The sequence below is a fragment of the Ciconia boyciana genome, chromosome 2 (assembly GCF_034638445.1).
Source record: "Ciconia boyciana chromosome 2, ASM3463844v1, whole genome shotgun sequence".
NCBI lineage: Eukaryota > Metazoa > Chordata > Aves > Ciconiiformes > Ciconiidae > Ciconia > Ciconia boyciana.
Genome location: NC_132935.1, coordinates 62,555,095 through 62,572,891, shown reverse-complemented (window position 1 = coordinate 62,572,891; position 17,797 = coordinate 62,555,095). Strand labels below are relative to the sequence as shown.

Here is a 17,797-nt window from a genome sequence, read left to right as displayed (position 1 = left end):
CATAAATCATTCTCTGGCTTCCAAATCGGGGCCACATGGGTACTAAAAGATGAAGAAACACACCCTTTCCTTTTCAATTTCATGTCTGGACTCAGACAACAAAAAAAATCCAATCTTTGCAGAAGCTGATGTTGCAAATATGCATCGAAGAATGACAGCAGAACTTAAGATATGAAAAGCCATCGTCCTACAGGTACATGCAGAGCTCATATTCAAGCTACAAGCAGAACACCAAGGTGTCAGCTCCCTTCCAGGCAGAGAACAGCAATTGCTATTGAAATGCTTACTATTCTGAATGCTGCTAGATGGGTAGCCTGTTTGGTTGTGGTAGCCTAATCATCAGGACCACCACTGCATTACCCAGGTACGGCATTCTGAGCCATAAGGCTGGGAATACGCAGATTTTTAAATTGTATGGTTGGGTTTCTGCATTACACAGAATACCGATGGAAAGGGCTTGTGCAGATTCTGGGGCATGGGTAATTAACACCAAGCTGGAAAAAGCATGCCAGTAATTGCATGTATCCACCTGAAGCTTCTCCAATTATTTTGAAGGATGAAACCACGTGTCTGTTTCCACCGAGTTTTTTTTAATTCTCTCAGGTGCGGTTACTGAAATGCAAACCCATTTCTAACTGCTCCTTTTCTATCTGAAAAGGATTGCTCTCGATTTTTGAAATTTTACAACGACTTCTAAGTTACTAATTCCGTTCATTAAGCTTCCCCCGCCCCCGGAATCGTTTGGAGAAGCCTGGGGAAAAAAGATACCGAGGATATCTATTTCTGCCAAGAAAACCTGACTAAACCCCACAGCGCTTCTTCACGTCACGATCCCACAAAACCCTTCCCGGCGGCACGGCTTCCCAGGCGGTGCGGCCTCCCTTGGGAAAGGCAGGGCGCGCCACCGCTGCGGAGAGGACCCCTGGGCGGCGCCAGGCCCTGGGCCTCCCCCGGTGCTCGCACCAGGAAACGGCTCCAGTGCACAATTCCCTGGGAAGAGGACGACAAGAGCATCCGTGCCAGCACTGGCCGGGCTCATCGCTGTCACCTCAGCCCAGGGCCCGTGTCCGGCTGAAGTCCCCCCGTACCCGCCCAGCCCCGCTGGGCCCCGCAAAGCCGCTCTGCCCCGCCCGTCGGCTCCCGTGGCGGGGCGAGAAGGCTCGGCGCGGGGCTGCATAGGAGTTGTAGTTGCTTGTGCTGCCGCCGGAGTTCCGCAGGGGGATTAAAGCTCCCAGCGTGCTTCGCGCGCAGCAAAGGGCGGTCAGGGAGGCGGCAGGCCACGGGGGGAAGGGAAGCCGACTACGTTTCCCAAGGTGCACCGCGGCCGCCGTTGGCCAGGCAGGGCGGGCTGGCGGCGGAACCGGCGCGGCAGTTGAATGCCGGCGGGGAGAGGGGCGCGATGGAGTTGTCATCGCTCGTCAGGAAGCTGGGTAACGGCTCCCGTCTCCCTCCCGGGGCACCGGGCCCGGCTGCCGAGGGGTGCCGCGGCTGTCATGACCCCTCTGCGGGGCTGTGTGCAGGGGGGCGGCGAGGGCCTGCCCCCCGCCCGCGTACAGCGCTGCGGGCGTTTCACCTGCGAAACGGGCCCGGTTGCGTGTGGGAGCCCGGCAGCTGGCCTGGTAGGGAGGGACGGAGGGAGGGAGCGGGGGCTCCTTCCTTCCTCGGTACTCGCAGAGCGCGGCTGCCCCTGCCCGGCCTCCGCTTCCACACGGCCGCCCCGGGTCCCTCGCCAGTTTTCCGCCTTGTGCTTTTCCACTCGACTCCCAGCTGCAGGCGTGGAGGGGACAGTGGCACGCGGTGATGCTTCCCTAGGAAATGCCGAAGGCTTTCCCCTTCAGATATGGTGCCTTTCGATTCAATGGGCTTGGGTAGATTTTTGTCCGATTTGCGAGGCTGAGGCAGCTTTCGGTATCCACAATATATTGTGGTAGAGGTCTTCAGAATTTAGTTGTATGCTTCAAGAAGGTCATCCTCATGTTTTACATTTGGCACCAGATTATATCAGTGTATTTTTTAATATTTCACACTTTTACAACCATGCAAACGTACTTGATTAGCTTACTGCTGGTGAGTGCAATATTTGTCTTTCTGGTAAGCATAACACTGGCAGCATAAAAGCTAGCTTTTTTGACAGATCTTTGACAGCATTCTGGTTGTCCAAATAAGAATTAAGTTATGTCAGATGATTTTATGGGTTTTTTAATCCCTTTTTTTTTGGGCAGGTCATGAACTGGCAGAGATAAGAGAACGATCTCTGAAGACTATTCTGTTTAAATTAGATCATAATTTGATTTCGTATGCTGATCTGGTCCATGAAAAAGTGCTTTTCCTTAATCTTCTGGAGTGGTTCAATTTTCCAGTTATACCAATGAAAGAGGAAGTACTAAATTTTGTGAACAATTTGATCAAGGTATGACATACTAACATTTATTTATATATAAACTATATGTCTTTAGAATGCCAAAGCTAAATAAAATTGGATATTATTTGGTTTTGTAGCTCCATGTAATGAGATTTTAGAGTGTTTTAAAAAGACATGAATAATAAAGTAAAGTGTGTGTGGACAGAAATGAAAAAGTTTTGAGTGACTTGCAATTGGTCATAGGGATAGCAGAGAAAAATAATTATTTTCTGTGTTTCTCCTTTCGTTCCTTTGCTGCTTCATTTGCTCCATTTAGTGTTTGATTTCTTCTTTGGGACATGATTTGCAGCTAAGCACTTGCGCTGTTCCTGAAAAGTGAAGATTTGAACAATGGTGCAACTTATTTTAAAAAAGTTGAGAAAAGGTTGCAGAAATTTCAGAGATCTCATAATACATTCTTATGTTTTAATCGTTAAATGGCAGCTATGCAGAGGAAAAAAAAAGAACCTCATCCTTGAAACTGATGGATGGTCTAAACAAAGGCGAAATCTAACTTAAGTTTTGATTATGATTCTTTCCTTTCCTCCTCCTCCTTCGAAGTCAAGTGACCTTGAGACTCTTCAGGCTAACTTTGTCAGTTATTTGTCCTAATGTAGCATCCACCTGCTGCCCAGAAAATGATTGGAATTGGTGCTGTGGAATTCTTCTCTCAGCTTCGCTCCGATGTGGATCCAAACTTGCAGGCTATAATTGATGGGATTGTGGATGGACTGTTCTTCCTTCCTTCTGGACTTCCTTCTGGTTCTGTATCAGTATGTTATCAAACTCTGTCTCAGCCTTCAGTAGATGAACCAGGTAAATTACATATTTTGAAGTGTGATTTATTTAAAATGAAAATAAAGTAAATTAAAAGCTTCTAGGCTATGAAAAGTTGAGGTTTTCAGGCACGGTAGGCAAATTATTCCTGAGAGATCAGTGAATTGTATGGTAAGCACATTCTGCCAGAGAAAGTGTGATCTTAGTTAAATCAGATACTACCATTCCTGTAATGGAATTCTCTGCACAAGAACAATCCTGTTGTTTGTAATCTGACCTTCGCTGGTCAGATTACATACTGAAGAAATTACATTATTACATTATGTTACATTATTACATACTGAAGAAATCTCTCCATTTCTTCAGTATGTAGTATCTGTTTGCTATAATGTAATAAACGGCAGGATGCAGGACATGAACTTCCAAGACTGCTTTATGGCGGCAAGTGTTGCAACTTTGAACAAATCTGTAATTAAGGCAGTATGCTTTGTTACTTTTCTTTGCGTAGTAGGCTTTAACTTTGAGAGCAATTCAAATCTTAAAAAAAAAAAAAAAAAAGGCAAAAAGCAGAAAATGATCCTAGTAGAATGTTTTTTAAAACTACGTTAGTGTTTTATGCACTATCTGGTTAGTTTTTGGTATTTGTTATAGGAAAATATGTAAACTATGTATAAAATTTCATATTATGTGTGAAGTGCTTCACATATGTGTGAAGTGCTAGTATTTGCTTCTGTTATCCAGCTTATTATCTGTCTGTTACAATGATTTACAGTGCCTCTTAGATGTAGTCAAGAAGCAAACCCACGCGGTTCTCCTCTTCTGCCTTAAGAAATTTAGCACAAAGTACAGAGGTGAAAATTACGTACTGTGGAGGTCCTTACTTCATCCTCCTGGTTCTTGTGGGAAAGACACTGCTGCTACACAGTGTGGTGTAGTAATGGCCACAGCTCTGTCACTCATACTGTGCAATCTCAGAGATACAGTTTTCCTGTAGTTTCTGCAGCCTGTCTAATGCTTGGAGTTTTAGTTTGCTAGAACTATGTGGTGGCTGTTGATTCATCCTCCCTCCCCCGCCCCCGTGCCCACATAAGGCTTTAGCTAGATTTTTACCTAAGATTGCCACTGTGTGGGGAATAATATAATAACCTTTTACATATGCATTCTTAAACTATACCTTTATGAAACTACCCCATTGAAGAATTATACGTAATTCCTACTTATGCTGTAAATTGTATATGTGTGTGGATTAAATAATTTAATGCTTAGTAACAGGAGTGTTGTATTTTTCTTTCTATTTCAACTTCAGTTCCTGGGAAAAATTTTAAACTAATAATCTGGGCATTATCTAGTTTGATCCTTTGAACCAAATATTGTGTTCTGGAGAGATTGCTTTTAATGTTACATACCTTGTATATATTTTGTTATACAGTTTGTGTATTAATTGCATGTATTTAATAATATATACAGGGGGGACAACTTTTCAGCTGACCTGAAAAGACAGCAGTTTTGGTAGAAAAAGGTTTTAAATAGTTAATTTAAAAAGTTAATTTTATTACTACGTAGGTAGATTAGAGGAAAACATTTTTTTGGCTGCCAGTTCTCCATCAGGCAATAAATTTTGTGTAATTGTTTTTAGTATTCCTTGTATGGTATGCGAGGTAGTGTAAGAAAATTGAAAAAAACTTTATAGGTACAGAATACGATTGTGAAAAATAGACATTGACACACTCCTTTTACTCCACTTTCCTGATTGTCTGAGACTATTTTAAATCAGTTTCCTTAATAGGTTAAAACTCAAGGGCAAAAGGGAGGCAGTTCAGGAAAAGCATGAAGATAAACTGAGTTTTGCTTTTGGTTTTGTGGTGTTTTTTTTTTTTTTTTCTTTTAGCGTACATTTTTTAAACTTACCCTGTATTTGTTTTAGTTCTACCTCAAGAGGAATTATTCACTGGATATTTTTGTCAAGGTAGAAGTCATCTGCCGCACTTAGAAATACCTCCCAAACGAACAGTTGGTATGTGTAGTTATAAGAATATGTTAATTACAGAAAGTGCTGAGAGTTGTAATTTAGATTGAATTCCATTACAAATATTATTATTGGCTATTCTTTTTCCTGTTGTTATTCTGTGAAATCTAGTATCACAGAAAAAAATACAATTATAATGCTTATAAAAATGATATTCATCTTAATAGATCTTTCTCTTTTCTAGTAAATAATTACTATAACTATTTGGAATATGTAAAGTGTGTTAAAATATACTGTAATTTTTAAAATTATTTAAATTGCTAATGCTTTTCAGAAGATCTGTCTTCCATAGTCAAAACTGTCTGTTTAAGTACCTTTTTATTTCAACAGAACTTAAAGTCTGAAGTACCTTTCTACTTTTCAGAAAACTAGATGAGGTGCTTTAGAAACCTTTACCTTGTATCTAAATGAAAACCGGTGTTATGCTTTTATTTATTGTCAGTAAAACAATATGAAATGTTTCACTGAAAAACACAGACCAATATTTTGGAAAGTCTTTGCCTGTACCAATATACCAGTAGCAGTTCACATGAGAGTATCATATTTAACATACAATACGGTGCTGAGAACTAGATTTTAAAATATTACTTTGGAGTTAATGTATGTAAATCACCCAATTACTTTTTTAGCAGCGTATCAGCTATCTTTAGAATTGAACAATAGTTATATTGGTACAAGCAAAGACTTTCCAAAATATATACGGTCTGTGTAGTCTAGAAAGATTACTAAAGAATATTTGTAGCAGAAGAAAATTATAATTTAATTGAAATCATGATGTGGGGGATTGAGTACTCTTCCACTAATGCTGTGTTTTCTATTTGCTAAAACTTACTGTGATAAACTTATTTCATTCTGATTTGAGATGACCTTAGTATTTTTTTGGTATTGCTGAAAACTCATTAGGAGCACTTGAGTTTGTGCAAGTCTATATTTAGTAAAAGGTATTTCTATTTCAGATAGTGTATAGTTCATAAGTTTTTGACTTTGCCATGGAAATATACTGTGTAATACTTCTATAAAATATACTCCAAAATATCCTTTCTTTTTTTCAGTGAAATGCTTGAAATTTTCCACATTTCCTTGGCTAAGTCTGACTTCAACAGATAGACATGTTCTTTCATCAAATGAAAGGTACAGTAATAGAAATATTACAGTTTGCTTTTAGTTTTTATTTTTCTTGGGTAAGAGTAGTTCTAAATTTCTTTCCTTCTGCATCATTAGACTGTTCCTGTGAGTAACCTAATAAGTTAATTTTTGATAAATGATCATAAAAGCTGCACTGAAGTTGAGCGGAGCCGATAAACAATAAGTTGTAATAGGACAGATATTCTGTTAACATTGCTTTCCATTCTTTGTTTTAATTCAGAGTACATTTTTTTGTTCATGACCCTTCAGTCTGTCTTTTGAATTTGTCAAATCGACCAAAGATTTCATTCAGTTAATTTTAGAACAAGCTGGAATAAAATCATTATTTACTTTACCCCCACGACCACTTGGCAGAGAAATCCATACTTTCAGTAGTAGCTTAACTAGGTTTAGTCCAATAAGTTTAGGTATAATGCCTTATCCAGGCATTAAGTCATTCAGATCATCTTTCTGCAGTGATTTTTTTTGTTTTTAACTTTCATTTAGAAAAACAGTGTTTCAAGTGGCCCAAGGAAAAGTTCTGTAGTTGGGATTCCTTATGAGTTCACACAGAGCTGTGATAGATTTCTTGCATAGCCAGCAATGCAGTATCATGGACTGGACTATTTAACAAGTCTGTACTAACTGTAAGGTTCTTGTAATAGTTTTTTTTTATTTTGCCTTTTTTTTTTCTTTTGAAAGATCTCTGAAGCTGGAAAACCTCTTTGATATTTAATTTCCTTTATGCCTGAGTCTAGAAAAAGAACACACATCCTTAAAACTGGATGCCTTTGATTTTTTTTTTTTACAGTGGTTTCAGAAACAGTGGTTTCTGAAACAACAAAATAGAAAAAAGAAAGGTGAATTACAATACCCAAAAGGTTCTTATTATTTACTAATATAAATGTTAGAGAATAGCTAATAAAAGCACTTGAATTACATATGTGGGAAGTTACATAAAGGAAGAAATTTAAGTTATACATGAACCTTGGCAATAAAAAAAACTTTCTTATTGGTAAGGGTTAGAGTACTTGCTGTATACCACTGAGATAATCACTAGCTTTAGAGGGAATTTCCAGTCTTTCTCATCTTAATTTAAAATTCAGAATCAATAAAGTTATTTCTTTTCTGGGAACTTAATTTTACATGTGGTTTGATAACAGCTGGAATTGATTTTGTTCTTTATTGTATACAGAATTATCACAGCTAAGGAATAATTCAAGTTTAAAAATGGTATGACAATAGAATTAAAGCATTTCTTTCTTTAGATTCTTCAGTGTTATGATTATAACTTTCTTGTAAAGACTTGTTCAAGCTAATGATTACTGGTTGGGTTTTTTGGTTTTAATACATATTTAAATATGAACTGCATTTTTAGCTCTTTGAGAAGTAACAACCAAAGTTTAATTTGGAGTACGTGTGAGCTTCTTCAGGATGTGATTATGCAAGATTTCCCTGCTGAGATCTTCCTTCAAAGGCCAAAGATTGTACAGGCAAGAATTCACATAAAGTTTAAGGTTTTTATTGTGCTATGGTAAAAGTTGTGCCAAGTAAGAATTTATGTAAATTATACGATTTGTTTCTAAACAAAATAGCTAAACAAAAGTTCCCTTATGTAAACTCTAGGTGCATAGAAAAGGGGACACTATCTTTATATTGTTTCTAGTAAATTATTTGGTTGTAATAACATATATTGCTAATCAGTAATGAACTGTGTTGTGAAGTAATACTTTGTTTCTTCTGGATAAGATAAAATTGTGTCACTGTCATATGCACACCCTCTAATGGGCTCCATAATTGAAGTAGTGACTTTATTGGAAATATAATGTGGAACTCAGCTTTTTCCTTAGGACTGATAGTTTTCATTCAGTAAGAAAACAGTAGTTAAGCCTATTTATTCTTTGCTGTGATTTTTAAACACTGAGAAACATCTGTGAACTATATTTAGTACAAGACTCTTGCTGGCATGGTTGTTCATGAAGTTGCATTAATGTTCAGCTACCAGTGTTGATGGTTTTGTATTTGCAGAGCCTTTTGTCTCTGCTAAACCTGGCTTTTGGAGGAGATGGAAGGCATCAGTTAGCTTTGCAGGCTGTGTCGTGCCTGCAACAGTTGTGCATCTTCTTGAGAAGCAGACTTAACTTTCACAGAGATCCAAGTTTTTCTTCCACAGAGCAAGGTAGGTATTTTTAAATATTTGAAATACTGTTGTGTTTTTACTACAGGTAAGATTGTCTAAAATAATTAAAAAAAAAAAGTCAACCCACAGCTTTATAGCAAATATAATCTTGTGAAACTGTTTTGCTAAGTGACAGTGTTCAGTACTATTCATGTTAGTAAATATTTCTGGAGTACTTGCATTATTTTAAAGTACTTATTCATTTTTACAGTTTCCTGTGATTCTCCATTCATCAACTTTTCCCAGTATCCAACTGTTTGTATGTCAGCAGGAGAGGGATTTTTAACTAAAACTAAATGAAATCTGTAAAATAAAAGTGGGCAGAGTTTCAGAAAAGTTTTCAAGCTATTAGTGCTTAACAATTTAGTTATTAATTTTGAGCTATGTTAATTTTCTTCTTCTGATGGCTGAAAATAGTTTAATCATTGTTTTGAATTTTACAGTCATTAGGGCTATTTCACAATGTTCTTAATGCTTAAATTTTGTAGATTTAATAGTGTTGATTAGTTATAATGATCTTCCTGTTTCCACTTTGTCAGCTGAATTTAATCAACTTTGTTTCTGGAAATTGGTAGTCTGGTTCTCTTCATAAGATTGCCACTATATTTGGTGTCTTAATAAATGATATTAGCTGTTTCTTTGCTAATTCTGTTATAACATCAAAAATCCAATAGCCTTAGTCAGACACTATGTTTGTATTTTTAAAACTCAAGATTTATGATTCAGCTGTAATTTTCAGTGGTTTTGCCTTGGAACTGAGTTTCCAAACTCTGCTACTTGCCAGTGATAGGTTGTCCTAGCTTGCCAATATTTGGTTGGTGTTTTCCATATCCTACCTTAGTTACTTTTACCATTATTTCACTATGTAGTATCTTTCAGAACAATGGATTCCACTAATGGAAAATATATGATTTGTGTTACTAAAGGCACAGCTTCCCAGAACTCATCTATATCTTACTGTCAAGAAGCAAGAGGTCCTCCTCGTTCTCAGAATCCATCACCTGGAAGTAGTAGCCCTCGGCCATCTGTGATTGGACGGACAGTTCAACGTCCTAGAGGAGATGGTCAAGATTGGGATGCAGCATCTTCCAGGTGAATAAAATAGGAAATAACTTACACTTCAATTAAAAAATTATTGTTATAGGATTATATCATTAGCTCCTTGGCAGTGTGTGGGATGATGTGAGAGTTTTGTTAACCTGTGAAAATTCAAACCATGTTTATGAATTAAACAGTTAGTTCTGTAAATGGTGTTCAGAATACATAAGATCAGTTTTACCTGCCACATTCTGGACCCAATCAACATTTTTAATGAAATCTCTTAGTATCAATTGTTACTGCTTGTGCATGTATTTGTAAGACGCAGAAAAACATTTATTCAGACTTTTGCTGTAAAGTCAGGGATTTTTGTTTTTCTTCAGCAGATGACCCCGTAAGGTCATATAAGTTGAATGGCCATCCCATAGATAAGTGTACAGTATTGTTAAAAATGCTATTCTGTGTAAAGATTTCCATTAAAGTCTTTAAAATTTGTTGTTAAATCTGACAACAAATTTCAGTTGTATATCATCTAAAAATTCAACTTCAATATGAAATTATTAATTGTCTGTCTACGCTCAAAATGTTGAGGGTGTTGTTCATGTGTGATTTTGTTAGTCATCTTGACACAACAGACTTAAAGCTGCTGTTCAAGACCCAATGCCTTTTAATATGTGGGAATTTAAAAGTTCTTGTGTATCTGTACTGTGTGCTTGTTGGTAGTTTTTTTGAGTCTCTGATATATTGGCTTAGCGATTGAGTAACTCCTAGGTATTCAAACGGACTGCGATATTACAGATGAGAATAGCTCACGTAATTAATTGTAACTGCATCTTAAGAGTCATTATATTAAAAGGTTATTTATACTCATCTTAAGTCTAATATATTAATTTTTTATTATGTAACTAATGTGGCACTGTAAATGAACTCCAGGCTTTATGCATTCTAGGACCTGACCATTTTCTGTAGTTGAACAGTTAACAGTTTAATAGTAGCTGGTGTATATTGTGCACGAGTAAGGGATGGCTTGGCTATCAGTGTAGTAAGGAAATCTACATAAGAGTAAGCACCAGTTAAGGCTGTGATGAGACATCTACAAACCAGGGAGTGGTAATTTATTGAAAGTATAAGGCCATATTATTAGCTGTTCGTGACGGTACCCTTTTATCTTCTTGCATCCCGTGTGCTGCAGTAGAGCTGCTCACTGCCCATGAACCCCATTTCTTACAAAGATATAATTTAGCCCAGAGACAGCATAAAGAAAAACATGATGTAGAATAGAAAATATGATGGAGGGAAATGACTATAGTATTGCTCTGACATTGCTGATTTTGATATGGAAGAGCTGCTTATAGTGAATCTTGTCTTTTTCAACATAATTGTAATATAAATTAGTTGTTTATTGCCATTCTATATGTAACTCTTCTTTTTCCTTGTTCTTAAATCTTGAGACTCTTCAATCTATCTGTTTGTCTGTTTCAAATTCTGCCTGGAAACTTAACCTTTCCTCTTCTGAATTGTTTTTATGATTGACACTTCTCCTTCCTTACCCTCTGGTAAGTGCAATCAGAACCACTACGTATTGGTGAACTCTTCTATTTTGCTTATAGTCTTCTATCAACCTCTTAAGAATTTAAAAGCCAACTGATTTTAATTGCTATTCTTTAGACACCTTTTACATTTAGTTAGACAATATAAAGTAACACAGTCATGCCACAATTCAGTTTCTTCAGCTTGTTTAATAATAAAAAAAGCAACCAAAGAAAAAAAAAATCCAACTATAAAAGTCATACAGGTTTCTAAAGCAATTTAAGATTGCTAACTGTTGTTTATGATAATAAAAAAACATTAAAAAACATTCATTCTGAGATGTATTGATAATGCTGTCAATAGAATTAGATTCTTTCTGAAAGCGGTTGGAAAATAATACAATTATGAGATATATATATCTCATAATTTTAAATAATTATATAATAAATATATGTATGTTTTGTAATATATACTTGGTTGCACTTAAGGCTTTCTTGGAAAAGGGAATATTTTCTGTTTTACAGTGGACAAAGAAGGCCTACAGGCTTATACATAGGGCACACTTCATTTTCCTTCTACGGATTCTTGTGCCTAGCTGCATAGAATGGCTTTAATGTAGTAGGTATAGTTCAGGCTGAAATTTGATTTAGTAAGTGGCCTTGCTTCAAGCAACTGATAGACTTTGCTCATCAGAAATACCATTTCAAATCAACTGATTTTTCTCTTGCAATATCATATTCATTGCATGTGTATTTCTTCCAGTACATGTTTCTAAGTGCAGTTGAAGATGACTGCCAAAACAGGGGGCATTCACTTGTGATGCTACCAGTTCTCATATCTAAATAAAACAACCAAACAAAATCCCCCTCTTCCTGCAACACTGGCAGATTTCAGAGAAAGATTGGGATGGAAGGAAGGATATGCGCTAAGGAAGGAGGATGTTAAAATCCTTGATGCTATTTTTAACATGTCTACATATATGGGTTTTCTCTTTGCAAGAGTTAATTAACTATGTCTCTTTTTTTGTTTATTTTATTTTGTTTGTTTGTTGTTTTAAGTGGAAACAGTACCCAAGCAAATGCAAACTCCAGAATCTCTCTGCATTCCCCACTTGATGTAGGACATACTGACCTACCAGATATTGAAAATGAGGACACTTTGGAATTACAGATGAAGCAGCTTAGCCTTCCTCAGTTCTGTGTTTCCATCTTGGAAAATGCAATACCTCTTCTAAGAACAGGTGAGAAGGTTTTGAATTAAGTATTTCACTTATGTATCCTTCCCATCTTTAGTACAAACCTCTTAAGTTGGTATTATGAGTTGAGTACCTCAAATAAATAAGATACAGATGATTACTGATACACTGTAGCTAGTTATAACAGTTCTTTTCTAGGCAGTTTGTTCAGGTCGTAAAACTTGAATAGAAGTCAATTTTCAGAATTGCTGCAGAAGTTTCAAGTGCTTTTTATTGATGGTGGGAAGAAGTGGGTGTGTAGTGGAAAAATAGTGTGGCTGAATAAAATGTCATTCAAGAAGATGAAAAGAAGATGAAAAAATAACCACACTTAACAAAACATCTGTTCCGATCTCTTTGAGCATAGAGTTTTCCTCCCTTTCAATAAATAGTAAACAAAAATTCTGGGAAAAGGTTTGCTTTTATTCTTATGAATGCAGTAACAAATTATAATTATGCTTTAAGAAACATGAGTAATGATAGTCTAATTGCAACTAATGATTTTTATTTTGACTTGCAAAGGTTCTAAATTGCAAAGCCTTTTTGAAGGACAGTCTTTTTGCTCTTAGGTTGTCTACAATAGTATTTAGTTGTGAAACAATGTAATTCAAAACAGGTATTCATAAACGTGGTAGGGTTTTCAAATATAGGAGCTGGGTGTATCTATCTATGACTAGAATACTAAAAGTTGTTTCTTTAATATACCTGTCAACATTTCCTGAGCTGGGTAGAGGCTTTAACTTATAAAAATTGTATGAAATATGTATGAAACTTCCATTTACTGTTGTTTTCATGATTGTTTATAACTTTTTATGACTTCTGTCACAAAATACTAATTTACTTGTGTATTTCATAGTAACATCAGCATTAATCTGTGTCCACAGGAAAATTTATTCAATCCTCATTTTTTTGGAAATAAACCAAACTAAAATGAATAAAAGTTTTCCTTTTTCCCTTTCAGAATAGTGATATTTAAATATTAATTCTTCACAAGCACATTAATGACTTCTGACATCTTCTCTTTTATTTACAACGTAAACCTGCAGAAAATGTATTTTCTATCTTTTCTATTTCTGGTGCATGTCAGTTCAAATCTGCAGAGTTAAAATATAGTGAATTTTTCCACCTATCAAGATTCTTTCTTTGCAGCTTATCATAGAACTAAAATAGTTTCATTTTCAGATGAAGTTGATCTTTGTTTCTCTTGCCCTCAGTTTTTTTACACTTTTTAAACTCTACTAGATCATATTTCTTCTTTCTTCCACTGTGCTTTAATGAGACATAGATTGTAAGCAAACTAATATTTTTATGCTGTTCCCATTGATCTGAAATCCTGTGATCTGAAGGCACACTGTAATACTGTGAGACAGTGACACACAGTAACACACTGTTTCTCCTGTGGTTATATTTTCTGAATTGTTTTCTTCAGTAAAATTAACAGGCACTTTTACTAACATTATTATCACCTTATATGATAGATTTTCTTCTAACTGTTTAAATTACTGGGTAAAGGAAAAACAGTAAGCTTACTGTAAAATTTGCTTGCTTGTATTTTATAATTTGATGTATATTTCAGTTAAGCTCAAATTCTGTTCCTTGTGGAGATGTTCATTGGAATTTTTCTTCCTTTGTGCTGACCTGTCTTGTGAGTGAAGTCATTTCACCAATCAATAATGGTGTGGGTTGTGAGGTTTTTTTGTGGGTTTTTTTGTGATCAGTTTTAAGCTACCATACTTGTCTGAAGTTCAGTGTTAATACTGCATGTCTTAAAGACAATTATTTAAATCTGAACAGCAAAAGATTTGTTTTACAGTCATTGATTATATCTGTCTTACTGTGCATTTAGTAATAATGAACTCTTAGCACATACTAATTGCCACAGGTGTTGGGAAATGAGTATTTTGCTGGTATATTCATGTAAGAGTATGGTGAAATGAACTTGCATGTCTGTAGATCATGACAGCTACAGCAAAGCATTGTTGCAGATGTTATGTTTAGTTATTAGCTTAAAATATTTCTGAAACTATAACTCATATTAAAACCACCATTATTTAATGCTTGCATTATAATGGAGAAATTTATTAAGTCACCTTTCAAATGTTTTAAGCACAGAAATTTGATTAAGAATTTGCAAAATAGTTGTGAAGAGAGAAAAAGTGCTTTTTGGAGTTTTCAGGCATATACTCTTCAAATTGGCAACATTCTGACTAAAATAAATGGAAAATAGCACTTCTGTGAGGTAGGAAAAAGCAAGCTTTTAAAAAGGCCCTGTGCCATTCTTGGCCATATGCTCACTCAGAACAGATCACTTAAGCTGCAGATTGCATGAGCTCTGGTCATTGTCGCTACATATATAGTCACACACACACACACGTATATTTTTTCCTGAAGTATATCAACAAGGCTTCTACAGTGTATAAAATCTACAGAAGAGAAAAGGTGACAAAGAAATTAAAGTTCAATCATAACAAGCAGTAGAGCTTGCTTGCTTTTTTTTTTAAACAGATTTTGAAGGACACAAAATTTTCATGGTAGTTAAAAAATAAATTGGAAATTCAATGGTGTTGTGTGAAATCGGTCCATGGTTTTAAATAGAAACATACCATCAACAAGTAACTAAGCCAACAGTTGGACTAAATCGAGTATTTGGGGGAAACTGTCACGTATGGTTCCCTAGGATGCCAGACAGTTTTGGCATCCTCTGTTGTATGAGGTTGAAAATATTTGGTCTGGCTCCAGATATTCTGCCTTGTAATTCATGAAACCTTCTAGCCTTTGACTGCTTCTCCTCTATTGTCTCATTATCTGGGGACATTAGGGGGAGGTTTTTATTTGTAGTAAATGTAGGCTGTAAACGTTTAAGCTCAGGCCAGGTTTCTTTGCAGCCCCGTGCTCAAGCAAAAAACTGTACAAAGTGTAAAAGTCACTAATAGGCAGACCAGATTAGCCTTGTTATTGAGAGATACTGAGTCAGAAGGAGCAATGAAAATTAATAAATATTAGCTTAAAAACAAGGGGGGAAAATTGTTATGGAGAAAAGTACAAGTGGATAAAGTGGGTATTCATCTCCTTGCCTTTCAAAAGATGATCTCAACCAAATAATCCAGGAAGAAAGCCACTTCTACTATACCAAAAATGCAGATTAACAGTAATAGGTAATATATATGGAAGATCTGTAACCTAGCTACCTGGGTGGGGGAAATAAGTGACTTTATACTGGACTTCAAAGAAGTCCAGTAATTGGATTTACAGATGTAATATAGTTTATGTGGTACTATAGGATTTAAGGAAATTGAGCCTTTTTTCAAGTATATGATTGGTTTAATCTCTTCTATTGTGATTTTGGCTAGTTGTTGTCTTCTGTGATTCAGAGCTATTGGTGGTTGAGGACAGTTAGCATTAGTTTAGTAGAAGTGTATAGGACAATTAAAATATCAGAATTTCAGATTTGGAATAATCCCTTGTTCAAAATGGTGTTTTCTGAATATCATAATATAATATTTTGTCTGTATTTGAATTTATCCTCTCATTTGTAGGCAGTAGGAGAGTGACGATGGAAGTTCTTGAATTGCTTGTTGAAGACATGTTCCTTATTAGTGATGCTATTTCTGAAAATGTTTGGGAAGATGATAGCCTTTTTGCATTGGAATTGGTAAGACTTTTTAGGCTTTGATCAGCTGTATTTAACAGTCTGCTTTTACAAGCCTATGACATTTTCTGCAGTGATTCATATACATATCTAATCTTCTTCTGAGCTACCCTTTTGAAAATCTTAAATAGTTTATTACCAGTTCTATCACTGGCACATTCTTTTTATTTTAAATGTAAGTTCTTTCACCAGAAGATGCTTGAAGTTTCACCTCAAGAAAATAAGTAATGAATTTTGTCTTGTAGAGAAAGGCTGTTAAGCAGCCATTGAGAGAAACGTGTAGGGAAGGGGATCTGAGGGGAAAGTACTGACTACAAACATTGGAGACCATGTAAATGCAATGTAAATTGGAGACCATGTAAATTGGAGAGATGTAAATACAACTTTCACTTTCTCTACTCCTTATAAACTATCTGTTTAAAATTAGGGAGATAACTGTTTAGATCCAAGACTGGAATTGTAAGATACATGGTATCCATTTCCTACATAGGACCTATAGATCCCTGCACAGGTTTCAGCTATCCTTAACTCTGTTGCTTAGCTGGGAAAGAAAGAAGGCTTTTTGGCCCAGGAGAGATTCAAAGTGTTAAGGTGCTATTGACCAAACAATTTAAATTGCTGGAGATACATACCTGAGCACAGTTGAGAGTTGTTATATACATTAAATATCAAATTAGTAAATAACAGATGAAATAACAATGGGTTACTTGCTTTTTTGAAGACAACTAAAAACTGAAACATAAGCCAGCATGGCTTATGCACGTTAACAAACACATCAGAGTTGCAGACTGAAACTTGTCTAAAAACTTAAGTGTAGTCTTAAATGCACATGACTTAAGTTAGAATTAATGAAAATACCACTGAATATGAAACTATGGTATTGCAATAATTATTAATTAAAATATTACTGTAGTCTTCCCTGTTCTCTATTTTACAAATTATAATATTGATATTATTTATAGGACCTAGCAGTGAATGAGAACTTTTTTATTTGAATTTAGTGCACTGATCTATCAAAATCTATAACTGATCAACGTCAAGTCAGTACTGAAGATTCATTGCAGAACATTTAATCTAAGAAGCTTAATATAATCGTAGAATCATAGTCTTTTGTCATAATCTTTTGTCTAGTTGTTGTATGACCTGAATCAGTATATTCCATTGCATATAAATCTGTCAAACTACAGTAGAAACTGTGAGCATCATCACACGTACATCATACTGATTGTTGTTAGTAGAATAACGTTTGTTTCCAGGCTACAACAAGCACAGCTCTGCAAATAAGCTGGGTAATTGTATACAATTATATCGATTTAAAAAAAAAAAAAAAAAAAAAAAAAAAAGAAGAAGCAGCTTTGCTGATATAACTTTATTCCATTAGTACAACTTTGAGAGTTATTGGTAAAATATTTTTCAGATATAAAATTCACCTCCCATTGAAAGTTATGAATCTGCATCAATTTGTAATGCAGAGCTGGATTGTGCAGTGTAATTCAATAAAGCTAATTTTGATGAAGCAATTGCAAGGCAGGAGATAAAAAAACAGCTCTTCATCTTACTGTTTGAGTGTTTGAGTAAATAAAAATAACGGAATAGACAATTTTAGGAAACAACCGTTAAACTTACCTTTATATTATTTAGTATTATATCAAATAAAATGTCTTTTATAAGAAGTAGACTGTGTTTTTAGAGGAGTTAGGCTTCAGTGCTTAGAAAACATGCTTCCTCTTTGTTTTGTATTAGCTCCAAGGGAAGGAGGTCATGTGTCTCCTTTCTAGGAAACTTGAAAGCATTTCTTGCATAACGTTATTGCTTTATGTTTGTTTGTTTATCCAATT

General features: G+C 35.6%; 1 protein-coding gene across 3 annotated transcripts in view; it reads left to right on the top strand.

Annotated features, from left to right (window-relative positions):
- The first annotated feature begins 1,005 nt into the window (after positions 1 to 1,005).
- Positions 1,006 to 17,797, top strand: part of RTTN (rotatin) — a 90,128-nt gene continuing 73,336 nt past the window's right edge. For all 3 annotated transcript variants that reach the window (XM_072852814.1, XM_072852813.1, XM_072852815.1), the window contains exons 1-10: positions 1,006 to 1,430; positions 2,223 to 2,410; positions 3,019 to 3,217; positions 5,103 to 5,192; positions 6,257 to 6,335; positions 7,708 to 7,822; positions 8,358 to 8,508; positions 9,435 to 9,600; positions 12,135 to 12,316; positions 15,847 to 15,962. In XM_072852814.1, the coding sequence (XP_072708915.1) occupies positions 1,400 to 1,430; positions 2,223 to 2,410; positions 3,019 to 3,217; positions 5,103 to 5,192; positions 6,257 to 6,335; positions 7,708 to 7,822; positions 8,358 to 8,508; positions 9,435 to 9,600; positions 12,135 to 12,316; positions 15,847 to 15,962 (1,317 nt within the window). In that variant the 5' untranslated portion in view covers positions 1,006 to 1,399. The remainder of the gene's footprint in view (positions 1,431 to 2,222; positions 2,411 to 3,018; positions 3,218 to 5,102; positions 5,193 to 6,256; positions 6,336 to 7,707; positions 7,823 to 8,357; positions 8,509 to 9,434; positions 9,601 to 12,134; positions 12,317 to 15,846; positions 15,963 to 17,797) is intronic.